Genomic DNA, 26,233 nt, shown 5'->3' with positions numbered 1-26,233 from the left:
GACGTTACTCTCCAAGCAGCCGCCAGCGACGAAAGGCAACAGCAGCCTCCGCCCCTGAGTCCCGTGATTGGCTGGTTTTGTTCATCATTTCCATGCTAGGAAAAGGGAAGGGCCAGTGACGCCCCCGAACCCGGCTGCAGAAGCGGCCGCCACCTCCAATGTACAAGGTGTCTCTTCGGAAAAAAACCTGAGCCCCAGGGAGGCGGCGAGGAGCGACCGGGTTAGGGCTGGCGGGAACCGCGAGAGAGTGCGCTGGGCAGCGCTCGAGGACCAGCGGGAGCTTGGCCGCAGAGGACCCTCGAGACCTGCTTCTGGGATCCCAGCTCCACGCTCTCCTCCCATTTTACAGACCCCCCCCCCCCCCCCCCCCCCACCCCCCCCCCCCCCCGCGAGAGAGTGCGCTGGGCAGCGCTCGAGGACCAGCGGGAGCTTGGCCGCAGAGGACCCTCGAGACCTGCTTCTGGGATCCCAGCTCCACGCTCTCCTCCCATTTTACAGACCCCCCCCCCTCCCCGCGACTACATCTTCCCAAAACGGAGCCTTTATATGAAAAGAAGGTGAGGGAGCTGGGGCAACCAGGACTTTCCCGGGCACCCAAGATGCGCTCCATTAGGAAGAGGTGGACGATCTGCACGATAAGTCTGCTCCTGATCTTTTATAAAACAAAAGAAATAGCAAGAACTGAGGAGCACCAGGAGACGCAACTCATCGGGTAAATGCAAAGCTTCATTTTAGGATATGATAAAAAGTCAAGCCATAAATGAAATGTGAATATAGACGACAGAGTGAGGGTTGGGGTAGTATTTGTGTTGGTGTCAGCTTGTGAGTGTTTAGTCTCGTGAATTAAATAACAAAGGCTGTTGTTGAGGTGTGTGTGATTCTCTACAGCGGGTTCTCAGTACGAGTTCAACTTGCCCTGTGCGGTGATAGTGACAGTTGTGTTGGTGCTGGGGCTCGAACGCCAAAGAAGTCACTGCAGAAGTGTCAACAAAGAATGGGTGTCCTTGTCCTTTTAGTCCCAGGGCAGAACTCAATCTAGATGTCTTTATTCACCATCTGGTTGCCCTTCCTTCTTTCTCTGCCCTATCACTCTAGGGAGGTACTAGAGAAAGCTGGCTTCCTGAAAGGCTGAAGTTAAAGCTCAGAAAGCAGGAAATGTGTCTCCTCTGTTTCTTTACAATTCTTCGGCGTCGGGTAGATCTGTGTATCATAATTTGATTAGAAACTCCAGGTCAACCAACGATACTTCCTTATTTGCTGTCCGTGGGTAAAACCCATGGGCGTCATGGTTACAGTTTTGGAAACTGGGTGCTGTAGCTTCACACAGACTATATTTCTGCTCTTTAGTTTGTCTAGATGAGTTCAGAATCTTCCTCCACCCCAGTAAGTTCTCTAAATATCACACTTCCTTCCTCCCTCCCCCCGGCCTCTGTGTCTTTGAAGTTTACCCAGGAGGTGGTGGCAACTTTGTGTTGCTTACATAGCTTGGAAGCGTTTTCTGAGGATGTGAACCTGGTTGTCAACTCTGTTCAAAGTCCTGTTTCGGAAATCCTGCCTCATCCGGAGGCGTCTGCTATCGCTATCGGAAACTCCACACTGGCAGAGATGCCAGCCTGGTTTTTATTTTCCCTAAGATTTATGAAAACCAAGATAGAACCCTTGCCGTTGGGGCGGGCGGGGTCGGGGGTGGGCGGTGGACAGGACTGCTGAAGCGTGTGCGCGCATGCACACACACACACAAACTTAATGCACTCCGTTACTTAATATTCCTGCTCCTCCCTAAGTAATGAGAATTTAAGTGAGCAAGACGCCGGCTTATCTTTACAGAAGAAATTGTTATTTTATAGAAAATTAACATAGAAGTACAGTCGAAAGGGACTGGAAGAGAATGAAAAAGCTAATAAGGGATGGGCTGGCTGATTGTTATGCATCAACCAATCTCTAAATGGTCTATGTTGGGGGGAAAAACGCCGAACTCTATGATGTTAACACAGGGAGTGGGTGGGTTGAAAATTCAGCCTAGCTCGATTGTCAGAAAAGAAGGACTCTGGGCGGGGGTGTGGGCACCCCCCGGTAGACCTGTGCTTCCCAGGCAGACAAAGGGGTCTTCAGGAAGGTGGTGAACCGGCGCGTGGGGGAGAGGCGGAGGCTGGGGCGTGGGGGTCGAGGCTCTTTGTTCCCTTCCCGGCTGGTGGGCTCCGAGGATATGCCTGAGCCCAGACAAAGCGGCCAAGCCTCGCCAGGACTCTGAGGTTCGGGCCCTCGGCTGGCAACCCTGGAGAGCGAGAGTGGGAGGGACGAGGGAGGCGAGAGGAGGCGCCACACGCCACCCAGGCGCCCTCTCCGGGCCTCCCGTAGCCGCCGGCAGGAAGTAGGAGCGCATCCCGAGTCCTCCGGGTCAAATAACCGACCTGGGATGCTCCTTATTTCCCGGGCGACGTTCCTCGCGTGGCCTTTCCTGGACGCCGCCGGCCGGTGGGCGCTGCCCAGGGCGCCGAGGAGGAGCAGGAGGCGGGCGCAGGCAGGGGCGCGGCGGTCGGGCCAGCTGGGGTGAGGGGATTCTCTTGCACCTTTTTCGGGCAGAGCCTGCTTTCCCTGCTCCTTCGAGATTGCGCGGGGCGGGCGCGGGTTCATCAAACAGAAGTGCGCGGCGGAGCAATTGCTGCTTGGCGAGAGCTGGCCGCGAGGGTGGAAGAATGAGTGAGGAGACGCGGAAGCCTTTACTGCAGGAATCAGGCCCCCTTTAAAAATTAAAAAAAAATAATAATAACTGCTGCTCAGTCGGCAACCGGGCTCCTCCTTCCTAATTAAATCCCGCAATTACGGCCGTGCAGGGCGAGGCGGCGCGCGTCTCCATGTGCCCCGCAGCGTCGGGGCTGCCGCCGCCAGCTCTTCCCTGAGCCCTTGGGGTTGGCGCTGCCGGGGCCAATGTGAGGACAGCTAGGTCCCCCTGAGCGCTGTTTCGCTTTTCCCTCACATGAAACGTTCAGAGGAAAAGCTGTGACACCAGTTTATAATTTCGTTTCAACTCCAGAATAGTGCTTCTGGTGGAGGAGTTGACTCATCAAACGGCCTTCTTCTTGACTCTCTTTCTACCCAAGCCACGTGGAGGGAGGGACTCGTTTTGAGATGAGTAAACTAGAGTGGCGGTTTGGCCCCAGAACCCAGGCCAGTAATCAGCAGTGAGGTAAACGGCAGTCCCTGACCTTTTGGGGGACACTGCGTGCCTTGCGAGTGGGCCGCGGATTCAATTAAGGACAGTTCCACAGTCCTTGTATCTTAGAACATCCTCCTAGATTCATATTTAGCTTCCCTGCTACCATTTTGCAATAGGCAGCAGTTTCTTTATCTATTCGACCTGCCTCCGTTTTAACACTGGAGGTCCCATCTAGAGTCCGTGTAACAAGGTTCTTGTATGCAATATGGAGCAGTCATTCCACAGAGAAGGAAAAAGAACAACAGCCCAACTTTCCTACCAACTATCCACATTCTCGTATCTCCAGAGGAATACTAGCAGCATGTTTGTAAATAAGGAATTATTGGAGAATAGGTCAAGTAATAATTGGACATTTAAAGCTGTTTCCTTCGAAGCTAACCCATCAATTGCCTGCTCTGTTGACTAGTGAAGTTTAACTGAAAGGGCATTAGGGGTATGAAGTGGTCTATTCTTAATTGATATTTTTTTCTTAATGGGAAAAATGGCGCTTGCCTCACAACTGGCCTGTAATTTTACTGGCTCTGTGTGCTCTTTGGTATAATTAGAAATATGTTAACTTAAGGGTCCTACAGGTAAAAATATGTGGGGATACGCATTTAATGAAATAATGTATTTGAAAGTGTAACAAACTTTAATACCAAATAGACATTTGCTTTGATTATTATTCCTTAAAACTTGCTACATACTCTTTTCCTGGGTGACTTTAAATGACACTTTAACTTACTTTTCTTACTATCTACAGATTTCCTTTTTAATTTGACTGTGTACTTTAGGTTGTCTCACTAGATGATCAGCAGTATTGGTTCTGAAACTTACGATAGAAGTGACAGTGGAGATAAGCATTCATACTTAGAGTATTATCACTGTTAGCAATGTTAGTTCCAGTTTGTTCTAGGGTGGAACACACTCTTGTAACTCAGGAAACCAGAATCTGCATGTTACTTCATATGTTATATTTGGAATTCTACTAAAAGCCATAGGCTGTAAGATAAGGTAGTACATCGCATCTTTATTTTTAGTTGTTTGGCACTTAGGGAATGAAAACACAAAATTGCCGGCTGTTTGTGTTCAGGCTTAATGTGATGCAAGTTCTTTTCATTTAAATGACTTAAATTTTTATATTAAAGAGAAGATTTAACCTAAGGGAACATATTCATTCCAAAGCCAAGTCAAGATGAGCTTACAGTGGGGTTCATTGCAGGGCTTTTGGGGACCTCATTTCATGAGCCAAAATTAATCTTGTGTGTTATGTACTGCAGAATTAATAGAATAAATTGTAGTGATGGCTGGCAACTCATATTTGAAAGAAAAATATTTGTAAAGACTAGTAATATAACTGCTGATTAGCTTCTGTCACTGGTATCGCATAGATGACCATCTAACTGGGTTTTTCTTAGCTCGATATAAGCAGGGATACTTTATAATATATATTGCTTTATTTCTTTTATATGTTGTGTAATTATCCCTTTAGAAGTACGTATTGAATCTCCCTGTATACAGCCCCATCCGAGAAATGTTTTCAGTGCAGCTGTTTAGCACTCGGGTCTGATCTGGGATGAGAAACTAGTAGGGGGTGGCAACATCATTCATGCCTTGCATTCACAGGAAGGAAAAGCCTATTCCAGACCGAGTACTACCAAGGTCACAAGCAGAAAAACCCCTTGGGACTCATTTAACCTTATACAAAGAAATTTGCTCCAGAGCCTCAGGTTGCTGGCAGCCTGGCCTTCTCACACATGAATTCCATTGACTTGAAGAAGTGTGACTAGTTGTAGCTATTTTCATTCAAAATTCTTTCCAGTGGTAAAAGTCTGAAATTTGACTTATCACCAGTTCAATGAAAACAATTCAAAGAGCAGAGTAATGTGGTAGCATTTCAGTGATATAAAACTGATTTAAACTTTTAAAGCGCTTTTTTTAAATCTTAGAGGTTCTGAAAAGCCTCCATACAATATCATAGCAATCATTCTGCCTTATAAAAATGTATCTTTATCTACCTGTCAGTAAAGCAATCTCCCACAGATATTTAAAATGCCAGCTTACTTCTTCTGTAAAAGTTTATTGGTGGTGAAAATAATTATTTTAATTTTAGCAATCTGTGGTTAGAAAAAGATGATATTGACAGGACAGTTAGTTATTAACAAGATGAAGATGGGGAAGGTCCCTACCCCTAGAAATGGTGAGAGTTTGTGTCGATACTCTTGAAGGCGTATCTCCAAAAGTGTGAAGATTAACTCTGTATATCCACATTTTCATTCATATGTAATAGTTATTATCATTAGACATGTAATATAAAAATTGACTCGGGGCTACTGAGTAGTAATTGCACCCTATGTTTCCTTGCATCCTAAATGACCTCTATAAAATGACTATTATTAGCCATACATAGGCATGCAAGTGTATCATTTTCATCAGTAGGACAGTTTAAAATATTAATTTTTATAGAGTTCTAAATTTCACAGGGAGTAGTTGCATTTGATGCTTTGAGTTGATTCAAATTGGAACTACATGTTTAAAAAAGAATGCAAACCAAAATACCAAACTATCAGCCTCCAATTACAGAATTCATCTAGCAGCTGTTGCACAGGCAATGTTTCCATTGATAGTAGGGGAGGATTGCCTACATAATAAACACGGATTTAGACTTTGTGACTGAGCAAATAGTCATGTTACTTTTTAACTATGTTTTTGAGATTCTAAAAAATTGAGGTGACGTGTAATAAATACAGATATTGAAAGGGCTATGCCATAGAGAGGTGGCTTTTTTATTCTCTGAATCCGGGTTTACATGTATAAAGTACCAAGGAATAGTCTACTGAACAATGAAGAGGTTCGTCTATAAAGGTCCTAATGGTATAAATGCTATCATAGGTGTCTGTCACCTACCACCAACACCCCTGCTAGTAGCATGCAGCCTGATATACTTGCCTGTTGCTATTAACTGGTGGGGATAGCATAGTTAATCATTTGATATAACAGAAAATACCAGTAATAATGGCTACTGAATGCGTTTTCCCCCCATTGCAATCTCTATCTCCCCACTACCAACTATCAGGGAAGCATCTCATTGTTGAGATGTTTTGAGACCGAAGTAATTTTAGAATTAGCACTTCAATTGTGTTTTATAAATTACTTTCACGTGCAGAGCTCCACTTCTCACAAAGTCAAAACATATTAGATAATGTTTTTGCAATTTTCAAGGTAAGGTAAAGAGGAAAGAGAATATTGTCAAAGGACATATGGGCTTGCAAGTGATAGAATCACAAACATGTCCAGATCACCTGATATTCAAAGTCTTCTTATTCCAAAACAAAAGCTCTTTCCATTATGTCTGTATGTCTTCTGTGACAATCTTAGGAGTCACAGTTACACAGATGCAGGAGAATTGGCCAAACATCCTGTCTCTATTGTTAAACACAGCAGGGGAGGGAGGGGCTAAAGGGGAACAGAACTTCGATGAGAATTTTTTTCCTTAAATACTACAGTTTTATTTCAAAAATAATAAGTAAAATAATAAGTGTAAATGATTCTCCTGATAAAGTCATATTCATCTAATCTTTATAATACCTTTCATCATGCTTATACCTCTTCTTCTAACAGGTAGAAAAAGTTGTATCTACAAGTTGTCACCAGTAATCTAAATCAAATTATGTATTATGCTGTTTATACAAAATGCTTCTTACTTTCACAAAGCTGGCATTGTGATTTGTTTCAGAGATGGTGAGCTGTGTTTGAGTCGATCACTTGTCAATAGTTCGGATAAAATCATTCGAAAGGCTGGCTCTTCAGTCTTCCAGCATTCTGTAGAAGGTTGGAAAATCAATTCGGATTTAGACTTTGTGACTGAGCAAATAGTCATGTTACTTTTTAACTATGTTTTTGAGATTCTAAAAAATTGAGGTGACGTGTAATAAATACAGATATTGAAAGGGCTATGCCATAGAGAGGTGGCTTTTTTATTCTCTGAATCCGGGTTTACATGTATAAAGTACCAAGGAATAGTCTACTGAACAATGAAGAGGTTCGTCTATAAAGGTCCTAATGGTATAAATGCTATCATAGGTGTCTGTCACCTACCACCAACACCCCTGCTAGTAGCATGCAGCCTGATATACTTGCCTGTTGCTATTAACTGGTGGGGATAGCATAGTTAATCATTTGATATAACAGAAAATACCAGTAATAATGGCTACTGAATGCGTTTTCCCCCCATTGCAATCTCTATCTCCCCACTACCAACTATCAGGGAAGCATCTCATTGTTGAGATGTTTTGAGACCGAAGTAATTTTAGAATTAGCACTTCAATTGTGTTTTATAAATTACTTTCACGTGCAGAGCTCCACTTCTCACAAAGTCAAAACATATTAGATAATGTTTTTGCAATTTTCAAGGTAAGGTAAAGAGGAAAGAGAATATTGTCAAAGGACATATGGGCTTGCAAGTGATAGAATCACAAACATGTCCAGATCACCTGATATTCAAAGTCTTCTTATTCCAAAACAAAAGCTCTTTCCATTATGTCTGTATGTCTTCTGTGACAATCTTAGGAGTCACAGTTACACAGATGCAGGAGAATTGGCCAAACATCCTGTCTCTATTGTTAAACACAGCAGGGGAGGGAGGGGCTAAAGGGGAACAGAACTTCGATGAGAATTTTTTTCCTTAAATACTACAAAGGTCTTTTCTTTACATAAAAAGTTTTATTTCAAAAATAATAAGTAAAATAATAAGTGTAAATGATTCTCCTGATAAAGTCATATTCATCTAATCTTTATAATACCTTTCATCATGCTTATACCTCTTCTTCTAACAGGTAGAAAAAGTTGTATCTACAAGTTGTCACCAGTAATCTAAATCAAATTATGTATTATGCTGTTTATACAAAATGCTTCTTACTTTCACAAAGCTGGCATTGTGATTTGTTTCAGAGATGGTGAGCTGTGTTTGAGTCGATCACTTGTCAATAGTTCGGATAAAATCATTCGAAAGGCTGGCTCTTCAGTCTTCCAGCATTCTGTAGAAGGTTGGAAAATCAATTCCTCTTTGGTCCTAGAGATAAGGTGAGTTTCTTTAATAAGGCATAATAAATTTCATATCATGTTCTAGAATACATTGGGCTTGGCAAACTTATACTGAATGCTTGATTTATAGTTTAAGTATGAATACTTCAGTAAGAGTGAACAGGCTCTTAATGTTTCTCACTGAAGGATGTGAAACTATAAAACTGAAATCATTATAGAGCCAGAAATATAAGGATGAATATATGAGTTTTTAATATACTGTCTTTATACTAATGAAATAAAATGTTCGACATAATCCTAATGTTTAACACACTTTTCTTTATTACTCAGGATGGACGTATATTTTGAGAATTATCTTTAACTTCTCTAAAGTCTTCATACTGATCTTGTGTTTTCTCACACTGGATATAAGTAGAGCCTATTCAACTGCCATTTAGCCAACAATTATAAATAAATTTGACTTATTCTATGAAGGGGTATTTCTATGTGTGCTCCTGTAATAAATGTCTCAATAAATATACCCTAAATAGGTAACAATTAGCAAACAAGGCTTCTAGAGTACAGGTTTATTCTCTGAAAGATTCTGGTATTTTCGCTTAGATAGGCTCTTGAAATCAAACTCAGTGCCTACATGTATCCATTATATCTTGTTTTCTTCAATTATAATTCTCTAATAAGAAAGTTAGGGCCAGACCTTCCTAATTATGGAGGAAGCAAGCAGATCATTTTCTCTATAGTTACATTGCTGTATTGGTTGGTATGTTTAAATCAGCATTTCAGTAAATCAGAACTCTTTAAAAAAGTTCAAGAGAACAACTGTTCTTTACATAATAAAATCATTGCATTTTTCTAGTATTGGCAAAATGCTAATTACTCCATGATTGGATATGAACACACAGATTTTTGTAAGAGTAGGTTAGTGGTTAAGGGGGTAAGCTGCTGATCTGCTGGGGTTTCTACCTCCTCACTTCTTGGATCACACGTACGTATAATGTAGATTATAAGCCCCTTTAAGGAAGAGTCTACTACCTTCATCTTTAGAGTATGCATCACAATTCATAGAATGCATTGCAGCAAAGGCACTCACTACATGTTGAAATATAGTTGAAAGAATGTCTGGAAATTAAAAAGAAATGGGTGCCATGGAAATGCAGGAATGGTTAGACTACTTTGTTTTAAAGCTTTCAAAGTGACTGGGATGGAGACAGGAATCAAACCATGGCAATGTCAAGTGGTGTATGTTTGGCTGTTTTTAGTTTAGGGTGAACTTTGTGTATTTGTAGGCAGAGTGCAAGAACAGTGAGATGAGTAGCGTGTGATGTAGTGCAACTCTGACAGAGTTTATAAATTGGTGTCTTCTGTGTAGAATATGTTCAGCAAGCAATGTTTATTTCAACTGGGTACAAAGAAACTTAAAGCAGTATTTAAAAATTCGCAGATTCCTTATAAAAGTACAGATTTTCATATACTCTTAAGAAATTTTAAAATGTGACAACTCTGGACCTGTGTTCCTCCTGAGAACTCTTTGGCTGAAGCCAACACTAACCACGAGCTCTCCAGTTTGACAGTTTTACACCTGGAGCTCCCTTTTCTCATGATACCTACCTAGTGTCTTCCTCACTAACTCATACTCCTATACCCACATTTGAATTTAGAAACGCTGTAGGAGATAAGATAATTATGAGGAAAAAGCTACAGGATATGGAACTAGATGGGGCCATAAATACAGTTTATAAATATACAGTTTATACAAATATAGTATAAATTATACTGTTTATATAAATACAGTTGAGTTTAGCACAGAGTAAGGATTCATGTTTCTTAGAAGTAGATTGGAAAGAGAGAAATATGGGTGATTAAAAAAGAAAATATTTGACCTCTGAGGATGCCTAGAAAGAGAACTTTCAAGTTTGAATGATTTGGCAAGAAAGGTGTCAATTATGTAAGGCTCTGTAGATCAGGTAAAGGAAAGTAATGGAAGAAAGTAAAATAAGAAATTTTAACAGTTTAATATATCTAGCCATGCTAAATAATATATCAGATAAAGTCTAATAAATAAATTAAATACATAATTAACAATAGTTTAATCAATATATCTGGCTATGCCTTCCTAGTATCTATGAAAAAATGACTACTATAGATGTGCATGAGGCTATATCTATTGCTGTTTTGAAGATATTCAAGCTAAGGGTATTTAACATAAATTGACCCAAGCAATTTATTACTGCAACTTTACAAATTAATGAGGGTTGCATTCATATCTTTGAGGGTGATTTATTTTCAATTGTAACAGCTAATAATGAATGAAATGTTAGTACTCTTCATATGGTTCTCCTTAACAGATAAGTAAACAATAAAACAGTGAGCAAATATTGAATAAGACATACAAAGTTGTCATTTCCTTACAAGGAAATAATAATTTGTAAAACCATTACTGTACAATGTACAAACAGTTCATAAAAATTATAATTGCCTATAATTGCCTGTATAATTGCCTATAGTCACTATTGCTGTAGTGACTAGTAAGTATCAATCAATTTGACACCTATAATAAAAAATTTAGAATATAAAAATACCTGATTATTGGCTTAGCTTTCTTTTTAAGTCATACTTGAAACTAATCTTAAAGTATTTTGGTTATTTTCCTTTGTTTTTTCCCCACATCTATAGCATTTATGAAAAACCACATTATTTTGTGTCTATGAGTGGGTGTGGGCATATTTTACAAGTGTTTTAAATTTCTACTTTGAAGCTTTTGATTAAGATGTTAAAACTAATCATTTTTGATCTTACATGATTGAACTATGCTTACAAATCTTTCTCATTTTAAAAATCTCATTAAACTTAATAATGCACTTGTGATATTCCTAATAAATTATTTATCTATTTGCATTAAAATGTGAAACAGTCACTGAAGATAAATTGTTTTTCCCTACATTTTTAGACATGATTTTCTTTCTTATTACTGATTCTTCCTGCCCTATATGCACTCTGCCACTTTCATAAGCACATCAAGAATTGATTCATATATATTCATCAAACAACTGTACCTCTGGGGAGTTGTCTGAGACGGTTTCATGTATTAGTTCATTGTACTTTGAAAATTCATCAAGATTTAGGGAAGTTCATGCATTCCACAGCTAACTTCACAATTAAACTAATTAGCTTGGTTAAAGGCTTGATTTTATTGGTAGTAGTTCTTTATTATTGTAAGCTAAGAAATGATACATTTAAGATGTATCAGATGTTGTGAGTATATCTGTGAACATTGTACAGAGAAATTATCTAGTCATGTCCAACACTTGTGATGACTTTTTTTCATCTTCGGGTTGTTTCTTTCTTTCCCCCTCATTTTTCATATGTTGGATAGAAACCTAAAGAATTACGTACAGTACCAGATATGGATGTATAGAAATGTATGAGCTCAGCTACTCATCAGGACCAGAACAAGCACATAATAATTAGTCAGCAAAAATATTTTCAACTCTTAGTGTCATCGTATATCGAAGTTCTTAACCAGATGAGGTTTGCAGGTTGACTAAACATAATTGCAAATTTATATGTGCTTCCCCTGTCAAAAAGAATTTGCTGTTGCATGCATTGATTTACTTTATAAAAAGGTCCACATACAATTCAATAGTGCACGTCGTGGGTCACACAGCTTGTTAGTCCCAGAGTCAAGCTTCAAAGCCAGGCCTGACTGTGGAGCCAGAGCTCTTATTATGAGATAAATCTTCTGGAAGACTATTGTTTAATACTAAAAATGCATACTATTAAAATGTATCTTTATGAAGAGAAGTTGAGTTTTTTGCTCTAAAATAATAAAATATAAGATAGTATTCATCCAATATTACCAAATGCTGGGCCAAATATCAAATGTCTATCTGAGGGGTAAATTAAACTAAAATGTGCTTTTCTTCAAGCTTTTTTGAGACAATTTTGCCTTTTCATTTGGTTGTGTTCAGGGTTTTTCTTTTAATACTATCTAGAATATTTCTCCTATAACAGCTAAGACCCTTAGCTCAGAAGCTCTAACAAGCTATAGGTTATGTTTTTTCCAGAGCTTCGAGGCATATTGCCATGCAGAAATAATCTTTTGAGACAAAAAATTGTGTTCTGTCTGCTTTTTGTAGGCATAATGAAACACTTGGCATTTCTTAAACTGTTTTTTTTTTTTTTTTTTTTTTTAGTAAACTATGTCAGTAACAACTGAATTGATTCACTGATTTTTGTCTGGAGTCAAAAGTTTGTAAAAACTGATTCCTAATACATGTATCACTACCTAATTTGTTTCTCAACTTGTGATGCATTCCAGCTGTAAGATTTGCCTCACAATACTTGCTGATGGAGTCAACAATGTCATTTAGATTAAATTTTAGTTGCCACAGTACATGCTTGTTGTTGACAGGAAACCTACAGAGAAGAAAGAGTGGCACCTGGTGATAGGTTAGCTATATGTAACATTTCACAAGTGAAAACAATGTTTAGAAAATTAATTCCCCAGGACTCTGCAGCTGCTATTTCAAGTGGTGGGTGATGTTGAAAGGGAAGTTCTACTTGAAAATTCAGCTGAAAAGTTTCTGTATAGAATCTATTCCTGTCAGTTTCACAGTCTAAACCAGTCTTTCAGTTTAAGCCAGCATTGCCTAACAAAAAATATAATCTTTATGACTAATTTTTTAGTCTTACCAAAGTGAAGCATATTTCCTGATTTCTGTCAGTTATCTTTATCGTTAAAACAGTCGCTGAACTTAGGTGTTTGCTTTTCGAACAGGGTTTCAAAAGTTACATTATGCTTAACAGAATGACAGAGACCTGTGAGGAATCTTTTGTTGTTACTGTTCTTTTAAGTCACACACAGAAAACACAATCCTCTGGTAGTAACTGGACCACATGTTACAAAAACTTATACTGGTACAGCCTGCATATTAAACATTGGCTTTTGTTGATCATGCTTCCTTAGAGCCCAGAAGTTAGAGTTTTCTTTCTATCTCTCTCATTCTGAAGTAATTTTGTTTAACTTGCTGTTTTCATTCATATCAAGTACCTTTTGAGCAAAGCGTATATGTTCTCCTTGGTAGTACTTAACGTGTTGTTTCCGCATAAGTAGAAGAGTTTTTCAGGCTTCCAGTGATATTTAATTACATTTAAGCACTAGTTTTCTTCTTTCTGTTTTTTTTTAATAGATTTACAGTCTGAACAACAGTTAGACTTAGCAAATCCATAGAACTTTTACAGTCCATTAAATCTATAGTCTAAAAATACCTACAGCCTACTAGGGAGAAAATAAAAACTAACTTTATTGTTACCAGAAAATATTAAGCATTTTATCAATATATTCACTCATAGTAATTATTTTCAGTCTTTCTTGCATCCTACACCAGGAATCTTAGCTCAGATAACTTTCCATGTATAGATTTAAGCCCTAAAATAGAAACGAAAGTTTGGTTCAATGCAGGAAAAAGAACAAACTAGAGACATTCAAGGTCCCCACCTTTCAGTTTAAAAAAGCAAATTCAACACTAACAATTGTTCTGAGTTTTCTCTAAGAAACTTACATTTTTATATTTTGATTAGTCTGTGTGAATTGGTATTTTGTATTCCGTCTTGAAAATACTTTTACCATTTTTTACTGCTTCCATTTAAAAAACTACTGTTGAGCCTGTAAGACAACATTGGAGTAATACATGCAATAGTATCATCTGTACTTAATAATTATTATCACATTAAGCATTATTTTCTTTCTGAGCTCTTACAGTCCACTTTTTAAATATCAGTTTTCCCTAAGAATGAATAAATTAAAGGTGTTCTCTTATACTCAGATTTAGAGGACATATGTTTGAAAATATTTTTGCTGCTAACTTTCTGTAACACAGCAAAGGTTCTGTGATTGCAAAGTCCCTCTTGCTATCGGTTGACAAGCGTTTAAGTGTTAACTTTATGAGTAAGGGGATTTTCCTTTTTGGATTTCCAAGCTAAAGAGTCTTCTTTGAAATCTGGACCTCTATTCACTTCATGCTTGTAAACATGCCACTACTTGTGAGTTGCATCTTCAAATACTTACAGCAACCCCTTTAAATTATGTTCAAAGGAAAATGATAACACCATCTAGTTTGGTGATCTGACCACATCCGTGCAGTCTTCATTTTAGAGTCAACTTGTCATTTTCACAGGAAATGAAAAAAAGTTTTTTGTTGAAATACAGGTGTCAGGCATTATTTAATTTTTTCACCAAACAAGTAAGTGGTAGTTAATTTGTACAAAAGTTGATTGCTGCTCTTGGTGCTAGCTGTTAACTTTTGTGAAGAATCACATGTGCTTAACATAATGAAAGAGTTCTCAATTTTCTGCAATTCATATGCTCTATGGCTTCTGATTTCACCAGCAATTCTCTTCTTATGTAGTCTGTACTTTGTTAAGATGATTATTATAATGCCTGATAATTTCTATTAATTTCAAAATTTCATTTGTAGGGCATTTATATAGATTTTCCTGTACAAATTTTACTCCTTGCAAACCTGATATTCCAAATATTTGAGAAAAAAAATTTTTTAATGGTCTCTTTTTCAGAGAGTTGATGGGTGTATTCCTTGTGTATAAAATCTGGCCAAATAAAGTATTCAATCATCTGGTTTCCTAATTTGATCACACGTTAAAGTGGGACCTATTTAAAGCAAACCAAAATAAAGAAAACAAAAGGAAAGATGAGTTAGTTATTTTACATCCCTCCTTGCTAGTCATGCTTCTGGCTTATGAGTATGATTTGGGGAATTGCCCTTTTGATGGAGTGATAGGAAGATATCATATTTTGTGCTTAATAATAAAATTTATAAATAGTGATGGAGCTTAAAGAATAATAGCATTAGAGGAAAATATGTCTATCTTATCATGAATGTTATAATAATGACATTGTTTTGAGCATTCTGAAAATTCAAGCTTGCAGTTAAGAGCACTTCAGTAAGTAATATCCAACTTCCAACCCAGAAGACTGCTTTCTCAGATTGCTTCTGGGTGGTATATGTTTGGTAGCTTGAGGATCAAGCAATCCCAATCTTTTGTAAGCCAGATTCATAGATTTCTTTGTCAATATAATTCTCTCAAAAACTTACTAGGCTCCTGAGCTATTTCTTTGGAGTTTGTTTCTGGTATGAATAACCCCACCTAAAGATTGCTTCTGAACGCAGTTCTTTAGCCTTCAGATTCTCCCCTAATTATTCTGACCTAACCCTCCTTTTCTCCAGTTTATTGGCAGCTACTCTTAAGAAGTATGAATCTATAGACTTAGGGGAGAAGACAGTATCCTTCTTGCTGCTGGCATGGCTCTGATTTATAGTTGTATCTCTTGCTAATTGGATTATTGGAGTCATTTAGGAGGTCCCAGTTACTGGACTCTCACACAGTTTAGATTATAGGCCGTTGCCAGAGATACTCTCCTCCACTCAACTTGCAACTTGGCTATTTCATGTCTGACTTCACCTCTTAGTTCCTTGCTAAAAGGGGTAACCAACATAAAACAACATACTAGCACCTTTTAACCAATTATCCAAGAGCAACAAGCTTATTACATATAGGGTATGACTCCTAAGTTATTATAGACCACAGTTTTATCAGGTGCTATTCTGTATCATGCCAAGAGTCACCAGCTTTCCAGGCAGCCATATCTATTTTCTTATTTTCCATCATCTAACTTAGCATGTACATATATGTGTATGTAGTATCTCATATCTTTTATCTCTTTCTTTATTAGTTATGGGATAGGCTAAGCTTCCATAAAAAAGGAGACTTTAAAATACAGTGAATCAAACAAATCAGAAGTTTATTTCTTTCTCCTATAGTGATGCACTTGATCCACTCATATCCTGTTTAAGAAAACTAATTTATGTGACCACACCCAGCTGCACTTGGGTTTGGAAACTTGGAAATGTTCTAGCTGATCACCAATGTGGCCAAGTAAAACTTAGAAGATTCAAATAGGAAAAGAAAGAAGGGAAGAAAGAACACTGAGGAGCAGTTAGCTATCTCTGCCCTGCAAGGTCCAATGTTCTATCTGTCCATCTTTTCCTCTAATATAGCCATCTTATTTCCTGGATTCTTGAGCTTGGAAGAAAACTTTCATGTATATATATATATACATATATATATATGAATATATATATGTATATATATACATACATATATATGAATATATATATATATACATATACCTATATACACACACACATATATATAGTGCTGTAGTTTAACTTTACTTCAAATAATTATAATATACACATGATTTTGATAAATGTTAATAATTTTTTTGGAAAATTCAATCCTTTTAATAGAGTTAACTAAATTATCATTCTAAACAATTTCAAGTTTTTCTATTTACCTTAACTAGACAACACTGAACAAAATAGATGATTATAGATAATTAAGGCTGGCAGAATACTACCTAGCTAAGGAAAGTCAAATCATGGCAGTAGTATTTCATTTAATAAACTTTTCTATAAATTTTGATAGGAGGCCTTTTTCACTCCACAGATGGGTGTGTATACTATATATCTATTTACAAAATCATTGAAAAACTATGTGCAAATGATGTTTTAAAAATATATTTTATTTCCTTTAGAATCTACTTAATTGGTTGGTTTAGTTACCACCTGAATATTAAAGGTTAGTGATTTACCAATTTATATCTTATCATAAGTTACTTTGTAAATGATATTACCAGTCCTTGGACATGTTGTCATTAATGGAAAACTTTGCTTGTATCTCAAATATAGGAAGAACATTCTTCGTTTCCTAGATGCAGAACGAGATGTCTCAGTGGTCAAGAGCAGTTTTAAGCCTGGTGATGTCATACACTATGTGCTGGACAGACGCCGGACACTAAATATTTCTCAGGATCTGCATAGCCTCCTACCTGAAGTTTCACCAATGAAAAATCGAAGATTTAAGACCTGTGCAGTTGTTGGAAATTCTGGCATTCTACTAGATAGTGAATGTGGAAAAGAGATTGACAGTCACAATTTTGTAATAAGGTGAGCTTTCTTTTGTTCCTAAAGATTGTAATTTCTTCAAAGACCCTTTACTTAGGAGTAGAACACTGGCAGAAATGTTTAAATCTAATATTAATATTATGAATTATTGAAATCTCAAACAAATATTTATCTTTGATGTCTTTTTCTGTGTAGTATCCAAATTTACACTTACCCTGGAATGTAAAATTAAAATTATTATATCATTGAAAGAAAAGATGATCTCATAGCAATAAGATTCACACCAGCTTTCCTTTTTGGCCAAATGACAATTTTATTAAATATAATACACAGAAAAACTATTTTATTCACTAATAGAAATAATTATTTATTTCTGTTAGTGAATGAATTAATTCACTTAATTAATTACATTCATAATCCTATTTATATTCAATAAATTATTTTATTCATAAAATTATGAACATTACTATACAATGATGTAACAGATATAAGTTAATTTTACTTTTTTAATGACAACTATTTAGCGTAGTCTAAGAACATAATTTAACAAGTTTATATTTGATAACTTGGGCCAAATTGCTTTCATCACTCTTTATACATGGTACTTGTGTATGGTAGTATATTTTAGTTTTTTAGTTTTCTCACAAAATTAAACATAGCTATTTGTTTTTCATTGATGGTCAGCAGATATTTGATGAGTCATGTGTTTAGTTAGCTTTTGATTAACTGAAAAAAAGACAACAGTAGACTTAAGGTTGTAATGACAACAGATATTAATTAGCACTTTTTAATTCTCAGTATATCTAAATAGATTTTTTTGGCTTGTTTTAGTTCTTCAGAAATATTTGCTGAATAAATGAAATGTGTATTTTGAGATATGAAATACTGCAATATAAAGATAAATAGGAAAGTATGCTGATTTGCCATGTTGACAAATAACTTGAAGTCTTGAAGCTATGCTGGAATCCAGCCTTTGAAAGTATAGATCTTGAAAAAAATCTTTTTGAACTATAGTATTAAAAATAAATACAATTATATAAGTATTAATCATAAATAGGCAACAGTTTTTTATAAAAGAATAATAACCATGAAACATCATAAGAGAATATTCTCAGGGAATACAAGTCATAACAATGAATATAACTACAAACATTTTGCCATACTATCTTTTCTCAGTTGGATGCAAGGTCAGAGATTGATTTGACATCAGTTGAGCCTTTAAAAACCTGAACTTTTAAATTGATTGAACTGAAAGAAAAACCTTGTCAATATGTAAATATGCCAAGAAAATTATGTCCAAAGAGGAGACAAAAATATTTGATGAGGGAATGACAGTGGAAGTGGAAGTAATGAGCTTCAAACTTTGAAGTCTGTATGAAGTATGGCTGTGAAGGAAGAGTAAGGCTTCTAGAATTTCTGAAGAGATTAAAATCAGGGGGCAGATTAAATGAAGAGGAAAAGATTTTAGAGCACAGTAGAAATTGTTGCAAGGTGAAGAAGAGAATTTGTAAGGTTGATTAATCCTGGAGGGCTACAGGATCCAAATGTGACTGACTCCTTGTTCCTACACCCCCTTAAGCTTTAGCATTGGGATCTCCATAACCCACTAGATTCAGCCTCACCTTTAGCTCTGAAATTAAGATTGTAGTGTCAGCTAACACCTCAATCAGATCACATAATTATCTCCTCTCTTTTTTTGTGGTGAGAACAGTTAAGATCTAGTATTCTAGCAACTTTAAAGTTGATAATACAGTATTGTTGGCTATAATCATTAGGCAGTGCATTAGATCTCCAGAAGTTATCTGTTTGTTGTAAGTCACTCACTGGTGTTTGAGGATAATCAAACTTCAAGAGGTTCTTTATACTTTTCTAAGCTATGATTATTTTAAAAATTAATTTAACAAGAGCACAATAGTGACCAATCCTGAGTCTATAATTGTTATGCTCTTACCAAGAAGTATAAAAAAATGAGGATAAGCATCTTAATGAAGGCATGAAAATTATTGCCGTAATTGTTTTTTTCTTTTCCTCCTATTTTTACTACTTTCCAAAATTAGAAGTTGGAATGTTCTAGATTAAAGTATATACTAGGGAAGTGTAGCCCAGGATTGGGATTCTGATTTTCCAGGTAAACTTTGGCAAGAATACATTTTGCATTAGAAACAAATAATCCCTGGAGAAAACCCTTCTTCTTTTGTAATAATACCTAGTTTGGAAATTCATCCCTTTGAGTCTCACGGACACAAGGGACTTCAATGACATATCACTACCAGACCTCCATCCTTCCTAAAATTCTAATCTTTCTCATGGCATCTGACTCATCATCTGTGTGCCAAATATCTTTTCCTTCCCCAAGAGTATATGACCTTTTGTTACTGTACATGTGTCTATTCTACTCTAGACCATCAAAGAGGACTTTTGCTTTAAACCTCAATCAAAGCCCTATTCCTTGAAATAGTTTGCCATCCATGTCAAACTGGTTAATATTGTTACAAATTTTAGTAACAATCTTTAAAAATCTTTCAAATTTCCCACCTTCCCAGAGCTGTATTGTGTGTATGCATATCAGCATAGGTATAGATAGTTTTGGTTGGTTTGTTGCATGTGTAACCTGTTGTTTCCAGTTTGTTTGTTTGTTTCCCATTTTTCTTGTTAGATAGTTAGTTTGTTATGAGAGAGATAATTTACACCTGATCTGCTTGCAGAGGGCACTGTTAGTTCAGTGACCCCCCTCAAGGATCAGATTCACCCAGGTATTATGTTCAAGTTGACCTCTAACTTTATAAAGCAAAGCATTATTTTTAGATAATATCTTCATTCAGCATTAGTTAGATTTTAAACTTTATTTTTTCTGAAAGTACTTTAAAGAAATAAAATGCTATCTTCTTTGTTTAATGATGTACAGAATGCATTATCACATGCAAACAGGAGTCTCTTGCTCCAAACAGTTGTGCTATTGAGGAGGAGGGCAAGATGCAGACACATGGCATTATTGTCCTGTGAAGTGTAGTTCTGGAGAAAGTTATTTTTAATATCCCACAATATTTTTAAATAAGCCAGTGAAAAGTGCTCACGTTGTATTTTTGCCCATTTAATGGTAACTACACACAAATGCAGACACACACACAGTGTCATGCATTTCCTCTCCTAGAAGAGATATTCCCTCAGTGGCTGTTTGTATCATAAGTTAATCAATTAAATTAAATGCTGGGTTTTGTGGGATATCATACAAAATAGGAGCTTAAAGGAAAAAAATGAGGATAAGAAAATCAATTAAAACCTTACTTCAATTCTCTAATTACTGATTAAATATTGAACTGATTTGTAAAATCTAGGTTTCATATGTACCTAAATAACAGAAAACTGGACATGAGAAATAATTTTATTTCTTAATAAAAAATGCCTAAAATCATAATTCAAATAATAGTGTTATGTCCACTTGATCAGTGGTTTTTATATGTGCAACCCTCAAGACAGTTAGTCTATAGTTCCTCAATCAGCGAGTGCCATGTTGTAAGGAAGAGGCCAGGATAGAGAAACATGGGTGGTCAGTCACTCACTCAGATTGAAAATATCATGCTTTTCTTGACTTGCAATCCTGTCTGATCGGGAAAATTCATAAAGGATAATAAAGTTCTTGTGATGTTAAAGATCTTGTCATACAGCTCCAGATAAGCAAAAATTTAGTTTAATCTGGCATTGGTGTGTTAGTTATAAACCTTCTCTCACCTGGTAAGCATTAGAGACACTGTCCTATTGATATTAAATTCTATATTTTATATTTGGATGGCCTGACATATGCTAAATATTGGAAAGAGATGGAGTCAATACTGCAGAGGAAAACCGTCACCCAATATAGGTTCCAGGGGTCCGAGGAGAGTTCATTGTAGGTGATATTGGATGAAGTTGTACGCCTTGCTATACTTCAGTTTTCTAATTTAGAAACTGAGATTATTGTATGAACTATTCCTTTCTTCCTTAGAGTGTTACAACTTACCTACTCACAGAAACCACAGAATTGTCTCTACAAAATCTCAGCCCTAAGTTTACCCCATGTATAATTACTTATCTAAAGGTTTGCTATAATATTTCAAGAATCTAGAGTTTTGAAGACATAATATGTCCTTTATATATCACTGTAGGTAAAGGAAAACAGGGTTAAAAAGCTCCCTTCATGCAATCTGTTTAAAAGTATCTTTGAATCCTTTCTTGGGTCTTTTTTTTTTTTTTTACTTTGTGTTAGGTGTAAAATTATTTTAACAGTGCATATCTTACATTAAAGAATACAACTATTTAGTGGTGAAAATTGTTTTGGATTTTGCAAAATGATATATAAAGTGCTTTTCAATTTTCCTGCCTTTATATTTCACATTTTTTGGATATTTTAGTCCCATATATATTTACAAAAACATACATTCTAATATCTGTATTGTCTATGCTCAAGAATTTCATAAACTTAACAGTTGTGGTTTTCTAATGAGAACCAAAAAAATCAGATATTTCCTAATTTTAATGCTGAAATGTGCTAGAGAACAAATCCTCATTCCACCTTCCCTGGTCTTCTCTTCCCCCCAGGTAAGAATGATGGGGCAGTCTTTCCATTCTCTGGGCTGTCTGTGGGTAGTAGGAAATGTCAGGCAGCCTGTCAGTACTGGTTTTCCATAGAAGAGGGATCTTGTCCAGCTTCATCTAAAGTAAACCTGGTCCCACAGTGTACTAGCTTTGATGTTATATAGAGAACACTGGGGGAGGGGTTAATTAACAGTTGCAATTGGCAACTGATATTTTTTGACCATCAAATGCCACTCCTCACTGTGCTTAAACAGAGATACTAGAAATAATGAGTATGACTTGAATGATTCAGAAATGGTTAACTAAGAGCTGCAAAACACTTTTTGTTGTTGTTGTTCTGGCTGGTTGGAATTCCAAATTTAATTTTGTTTGTTTATTTCTCTCTTTCTACCTTCCTTTTCTGCATTCTGTCTTGTCCCCGTCTTCTTCTAGCCTAGACAACTTTGCTCGTTTTTCCTTTGTTAATCAACATCCTCAGTTCCTGCAGTGCTTGACCAATTCCCTTCTAATTTCCTCTTGGTTCATATTTTTTTTCTTAAAATATAGGAACAGCAATGAAAGATCACTTAAAATATCCATTTAAATATATACATATTTATATAAGTAAATCCTTGCTATTCAGATTGTGGTTCTGAACTACCAGCATTAACATCACTTGGAAGCTTGTTAGAAATACAGAATGTCAGAACTTGCACCAGACCTGCTGAGTCAGAATGTGCATTTGATCACAGTGCCCAGGTGATTCTTATGTGCATTAAGGTTTGCAATGTTCTGTAATTCTCAATATGCCTAAACAGTATGCTCTAGGGAAGCTGGGACTCCCCACCATGTCTGATTTAGTTAGCCTGTATCTTTAGGACCTAATACCAAATTTGATACATTAAGGTATGTGCTATTTATTTATTGAATGAAAGAATTAATGTAGGAATTGAGAAAATTTTGGTTTGTGTTCATGTATTCTTGCCTTAGACACTGAATACAACACTGAATTCCAAAATTAATATATAAGAGGAGTCATATATAAGGTCATTTATGGTCATTTAAACCCTTAAAATTAAAAAGAAAATACAGAAATATGATGAGTAGTATAATGAAATGTCCTAGATATTGGGAATCAGAAAAGCTGGGTTCCTGACAATTACTAGAATCACTATGTTGTACAGCTGAAACTAATATAACATTGTAAATCAACTATACTTCAATAAAAAATAAAATGAAAAAAATAAAGCCAGGAAATGTAGCATTGGACAAATACCTTAGGTTCTAAACATGATTATTTCCAACATCCAATGATATTAATAATAATAATAGGCCTATCATTTCAAAGTGATTTTCTAAGTATCAGTTGGGAAATATAAATAGTAAAGAAATGCATAAACTGTAAATCTAAACTAATGTCGACTGATATTAAAGCACACCTTGCTTGAGTCAAATGTTGTAGTTGAAAGTTAAATTTATTACCACTTTTTCTAATAGCCATGAGCATTGGCTAGAAATGCAAATTCTCTTTGTCTTAAATAAACAAGAAGTCAAACCTTCCTCAAATTTATCAAATATATCAAACGTGTGTATAGTTGACACTGAATAACATATTAGATAATATGAAATGTGAAGACACAGGAACACTACTCAGATAGGAGTGTCTATAAAATCTGAGTGTATAAAATTAGAAAGAATTGTAGTAAAGAGATATATTTCTCCAGGAAACCAAAGTAATACGATAAAAATGTTTTACTTTATGATGATCTAGCTTCCTAAGAGAAGGGATGAGATGTTTCACAATAGAAAAAGATGGAAGAATTTACTTACCTTGACTGATACAATATATTTTTATAACTCAATGTTTGATTCTTCACTGGTGGATAATTTATGGCAAACTTTAAATCATCTTTTTTGACCTTCTATGAATGCTAACTCTTTTCTAGCAAAATAGACTCTTCTCTTGGAGAGAAAAAATATGCCTACTTTTCTACGTGTTCACAAAAATGGCCTTATTTTTTCCCTTGCACTCTCACTGAGAATGTTTGTCCTTAAATAAAATGTTTTAACTGCAAACAACTAAGTTTCTGGTAGGGAGACTGGTGCAGGCATTAGAAACATATTTTTAAATTCTTATTAATTAAAATAACCACTTTATATTTTAGAAATACCAACATTGCTTATGTGATATTTGCTACATATATTTTCTACCTTATTTTTACTTAATGGTTTATTCATATTTTTAATCTGAAATTTTATAGTTTTAAAAAAACTAATTATCTTTGTTATTTCTATTGATTTTAACCATAAAATTCATATTCTGGGTAGAAATCAGAATTTCTATTTTATTCTAATTATTTATGGTTTTTAAAATTTTACTGAAAACTAAATATGGAATTTGTTATGGATTGTGATGTGAGGTAAGGCTCTAACTTTTTCTTCCAGTCATGTCACTCCTTGGATAAAAAGATTTTATCTACAAGAGATACTTTTTTTTTAATGGAAATGACAATGACTTGACAAACTATTTTAAATTTTAAAACGTTGTTTTAAAATGACTATCCCATTTTCTAATTTTATTGATTTGAGTACTCTTCCCTTTTTTCTTGATGAGTCTGGCTAAAAGTTTGTCAACTTTATCTTTTCGAAGAACCAGCTTTTAGTTTCATTGATCTTTGCTATTGTTTTCTTTGTCTCTATTTATTTCTGCACTGATTTTTATTATTTCTTTCCTTCTACTAACTTTAGGTTTTGTTTGTTCTTCTTTCTTTAGTTGTTTTAGGTGTAAGGTTAGGTTGTTTATTTGAGATATTTCTTGTTTCCTGAGGTAAGATTGTACTGTTATTAACTTCCCTCTCAGAACTGCTGTTGCTGCATCCCATAGGTTTTGGATTTTTGTGGTTTCATTTTCATTTGTCTCTAGGTATTTTTTGATTTCCTCTTTGATTTCTTCAGTGATCCGTTGGTTGTTTGATAGCATATTGTTTAGTCTCGACATGTTTGTGGGGTTTTTTAGTTTTTTTCTTGTAGTTTATTTCTAATTTCATAGCGTTGTGGTCGGAAAAGATGCTTGATATGATTTCAATTTTCTTAAATTTACGGAGGCTTGCTTTATTGCCCAGCATGTGGTCAGTCCTGGAGAATGTTCCATGTGCACTTGAGAAGAATGTGTATTCTGCTGCTTTTGGATGGAATGCTCTTTAAATCTCAATTAAGTCCATCTGATCTAATGTGTCATTTAAGGCCTATGTTTCCTTATTGATTTTCTGTCTGGATGGTCTGTCCATTGATGAAAGTGGGGTGTTAAAGTCCCCCACTATTATTGTGTTACTGTCGATTTCCCCTTTTATGGCTGTTAGTATTTGCCTCATATATTGAGATGCTCCTGTGTTGAGTGCATATATATTTACAATTGTTATATCTTCTTCTTTGACTGATCCCTTGATCATTATGTAGTGACCTTCTTTGTGTCTTATAACAGTCTTTATTTTTAAAATCTATTTTGTCTGATATGAGTATTGGTACTCCAGCTTTGTTTTGATTTCCATTTGTATGGAATACCTTCATCCATCCCCTCACTTTCAGTCTGTATGTGTCCCTAGGTCTGAGGTGGGTCTCTTGTAGACAGCATATATACAGTTCTTGTTTTTGTATTCATTCATCCAGTCTATGTCTTTTGGTTGGAGCATTTAATCCATTTACATTTAAGGTAATTATCAGTATATGTGTTCCAATTGCCATTTTCTTAATTGTCTTGGGTTTGTTTTTGTACATCTTTTTTCTTCCCTTTGTCTTTTATTCTCTTCTCCTGTGGTTTGATGACCATCTTTAGTGCTGTGTTTGGGTTGCTTTTTCTTTTTTGTGTGTGTATCTATTGTAGTTTTTGGGTTTGCTGTTCCTGTGAGGTTTTGATATAGCAGTCTATGTATGTACCATGTTATTTTAAGTTGCTAGTCTCTTTCCTGCCTAGAGGAGTTCCTTTAGCATTTGTTTCAAAGCTGGTCTGGTGGTGCTGAATTCTCTTATCTTTTGCTTGTCTGTAAAGCTTTTGATTTCTCCATCAAATCTGAATGAGAGCCTTGCTGGGTAGAGTATTCTTGGTTGTAGGTTCTTCCCTTTCATCACTTTAAATATATCATGCCGCTCCCTTCTGGCTTGCAGAGTTTCTGCTGAGAAATCAGCTGATAATCTTATGGGAGTTCCCTTGTATGTTATTTGTCATTTTTCCCTTGTTGCTTTTAGTATTTTTTCTTTGTTTTTAATTTTTGTCAGTTTGATTACTATGTCTCTCGGTGTGTTCCTCCTTGGGCTTCCTTCCTGGGACTCTCTGCACTTCCTGGACTTGGGTGACTGTTTTCTAAAAATGCAGTATTATAAACAACTACAGTTTCTCATCTATCAATCTAACAAGGATATTTAAAATTCTTAGTATTCAGCATAAAGTTATACTGATGTTGGCACT

General features: G+C 35.9%; 1 protein-coding gene across 1 annotated transcript in view; it reads left to right on the top strand.

The window, feature by feature from the left end:
* Window positions 1-520: 520 nt before the first annotated feature.
* ST8SIA4 (ST8 alpha-N-acetyl-neuraminide alpha-2,8-sialyltransferase 4) overlaps window positions 521-26,233 on the top strand; it is a 116,125-nt gene continuing 90,412 nt past the window's right edge. Inside the window, exons 1-3 of the mRNA XM_024123145.3 lie at window positions 521-712; window positions 8,147-8,278; window positions 17,005-17,262. Of these exons, the coding sequence (XP_023978913.1) occupies window positions 600-712; window positions 8,147-8,278; window positions 17,005-17,262 (503 nt within the window). The 5' untranslated portion in view covers window positions 521-599. The remainder of the gene's footprint in view (window positions 713-8,146; window positions 8,279-17,004; window positions 17,263-26,233) is intronic.

Source organism: Physeter macrocephalus, chromosome 8 (assembly GCF_002837175.3).
Source record: "Physeter macrocephalus isolate SW-GA chromosome 8, ASM283717v5, whole genome shotgun sequence".
Classification (NCBI taxonomy): domain Eukaryota; kingdom Metazoa; phylum Chordata; class Mammalia; order Artiodactyla; family Physeteridae; genus Physeter; species Physeter macrocephalus.
The sequence above is the reverse complement of the archived record's forward strand: the minus strand, read 5'-3'. Positions and strand labels throughout refer to the sequence as shown.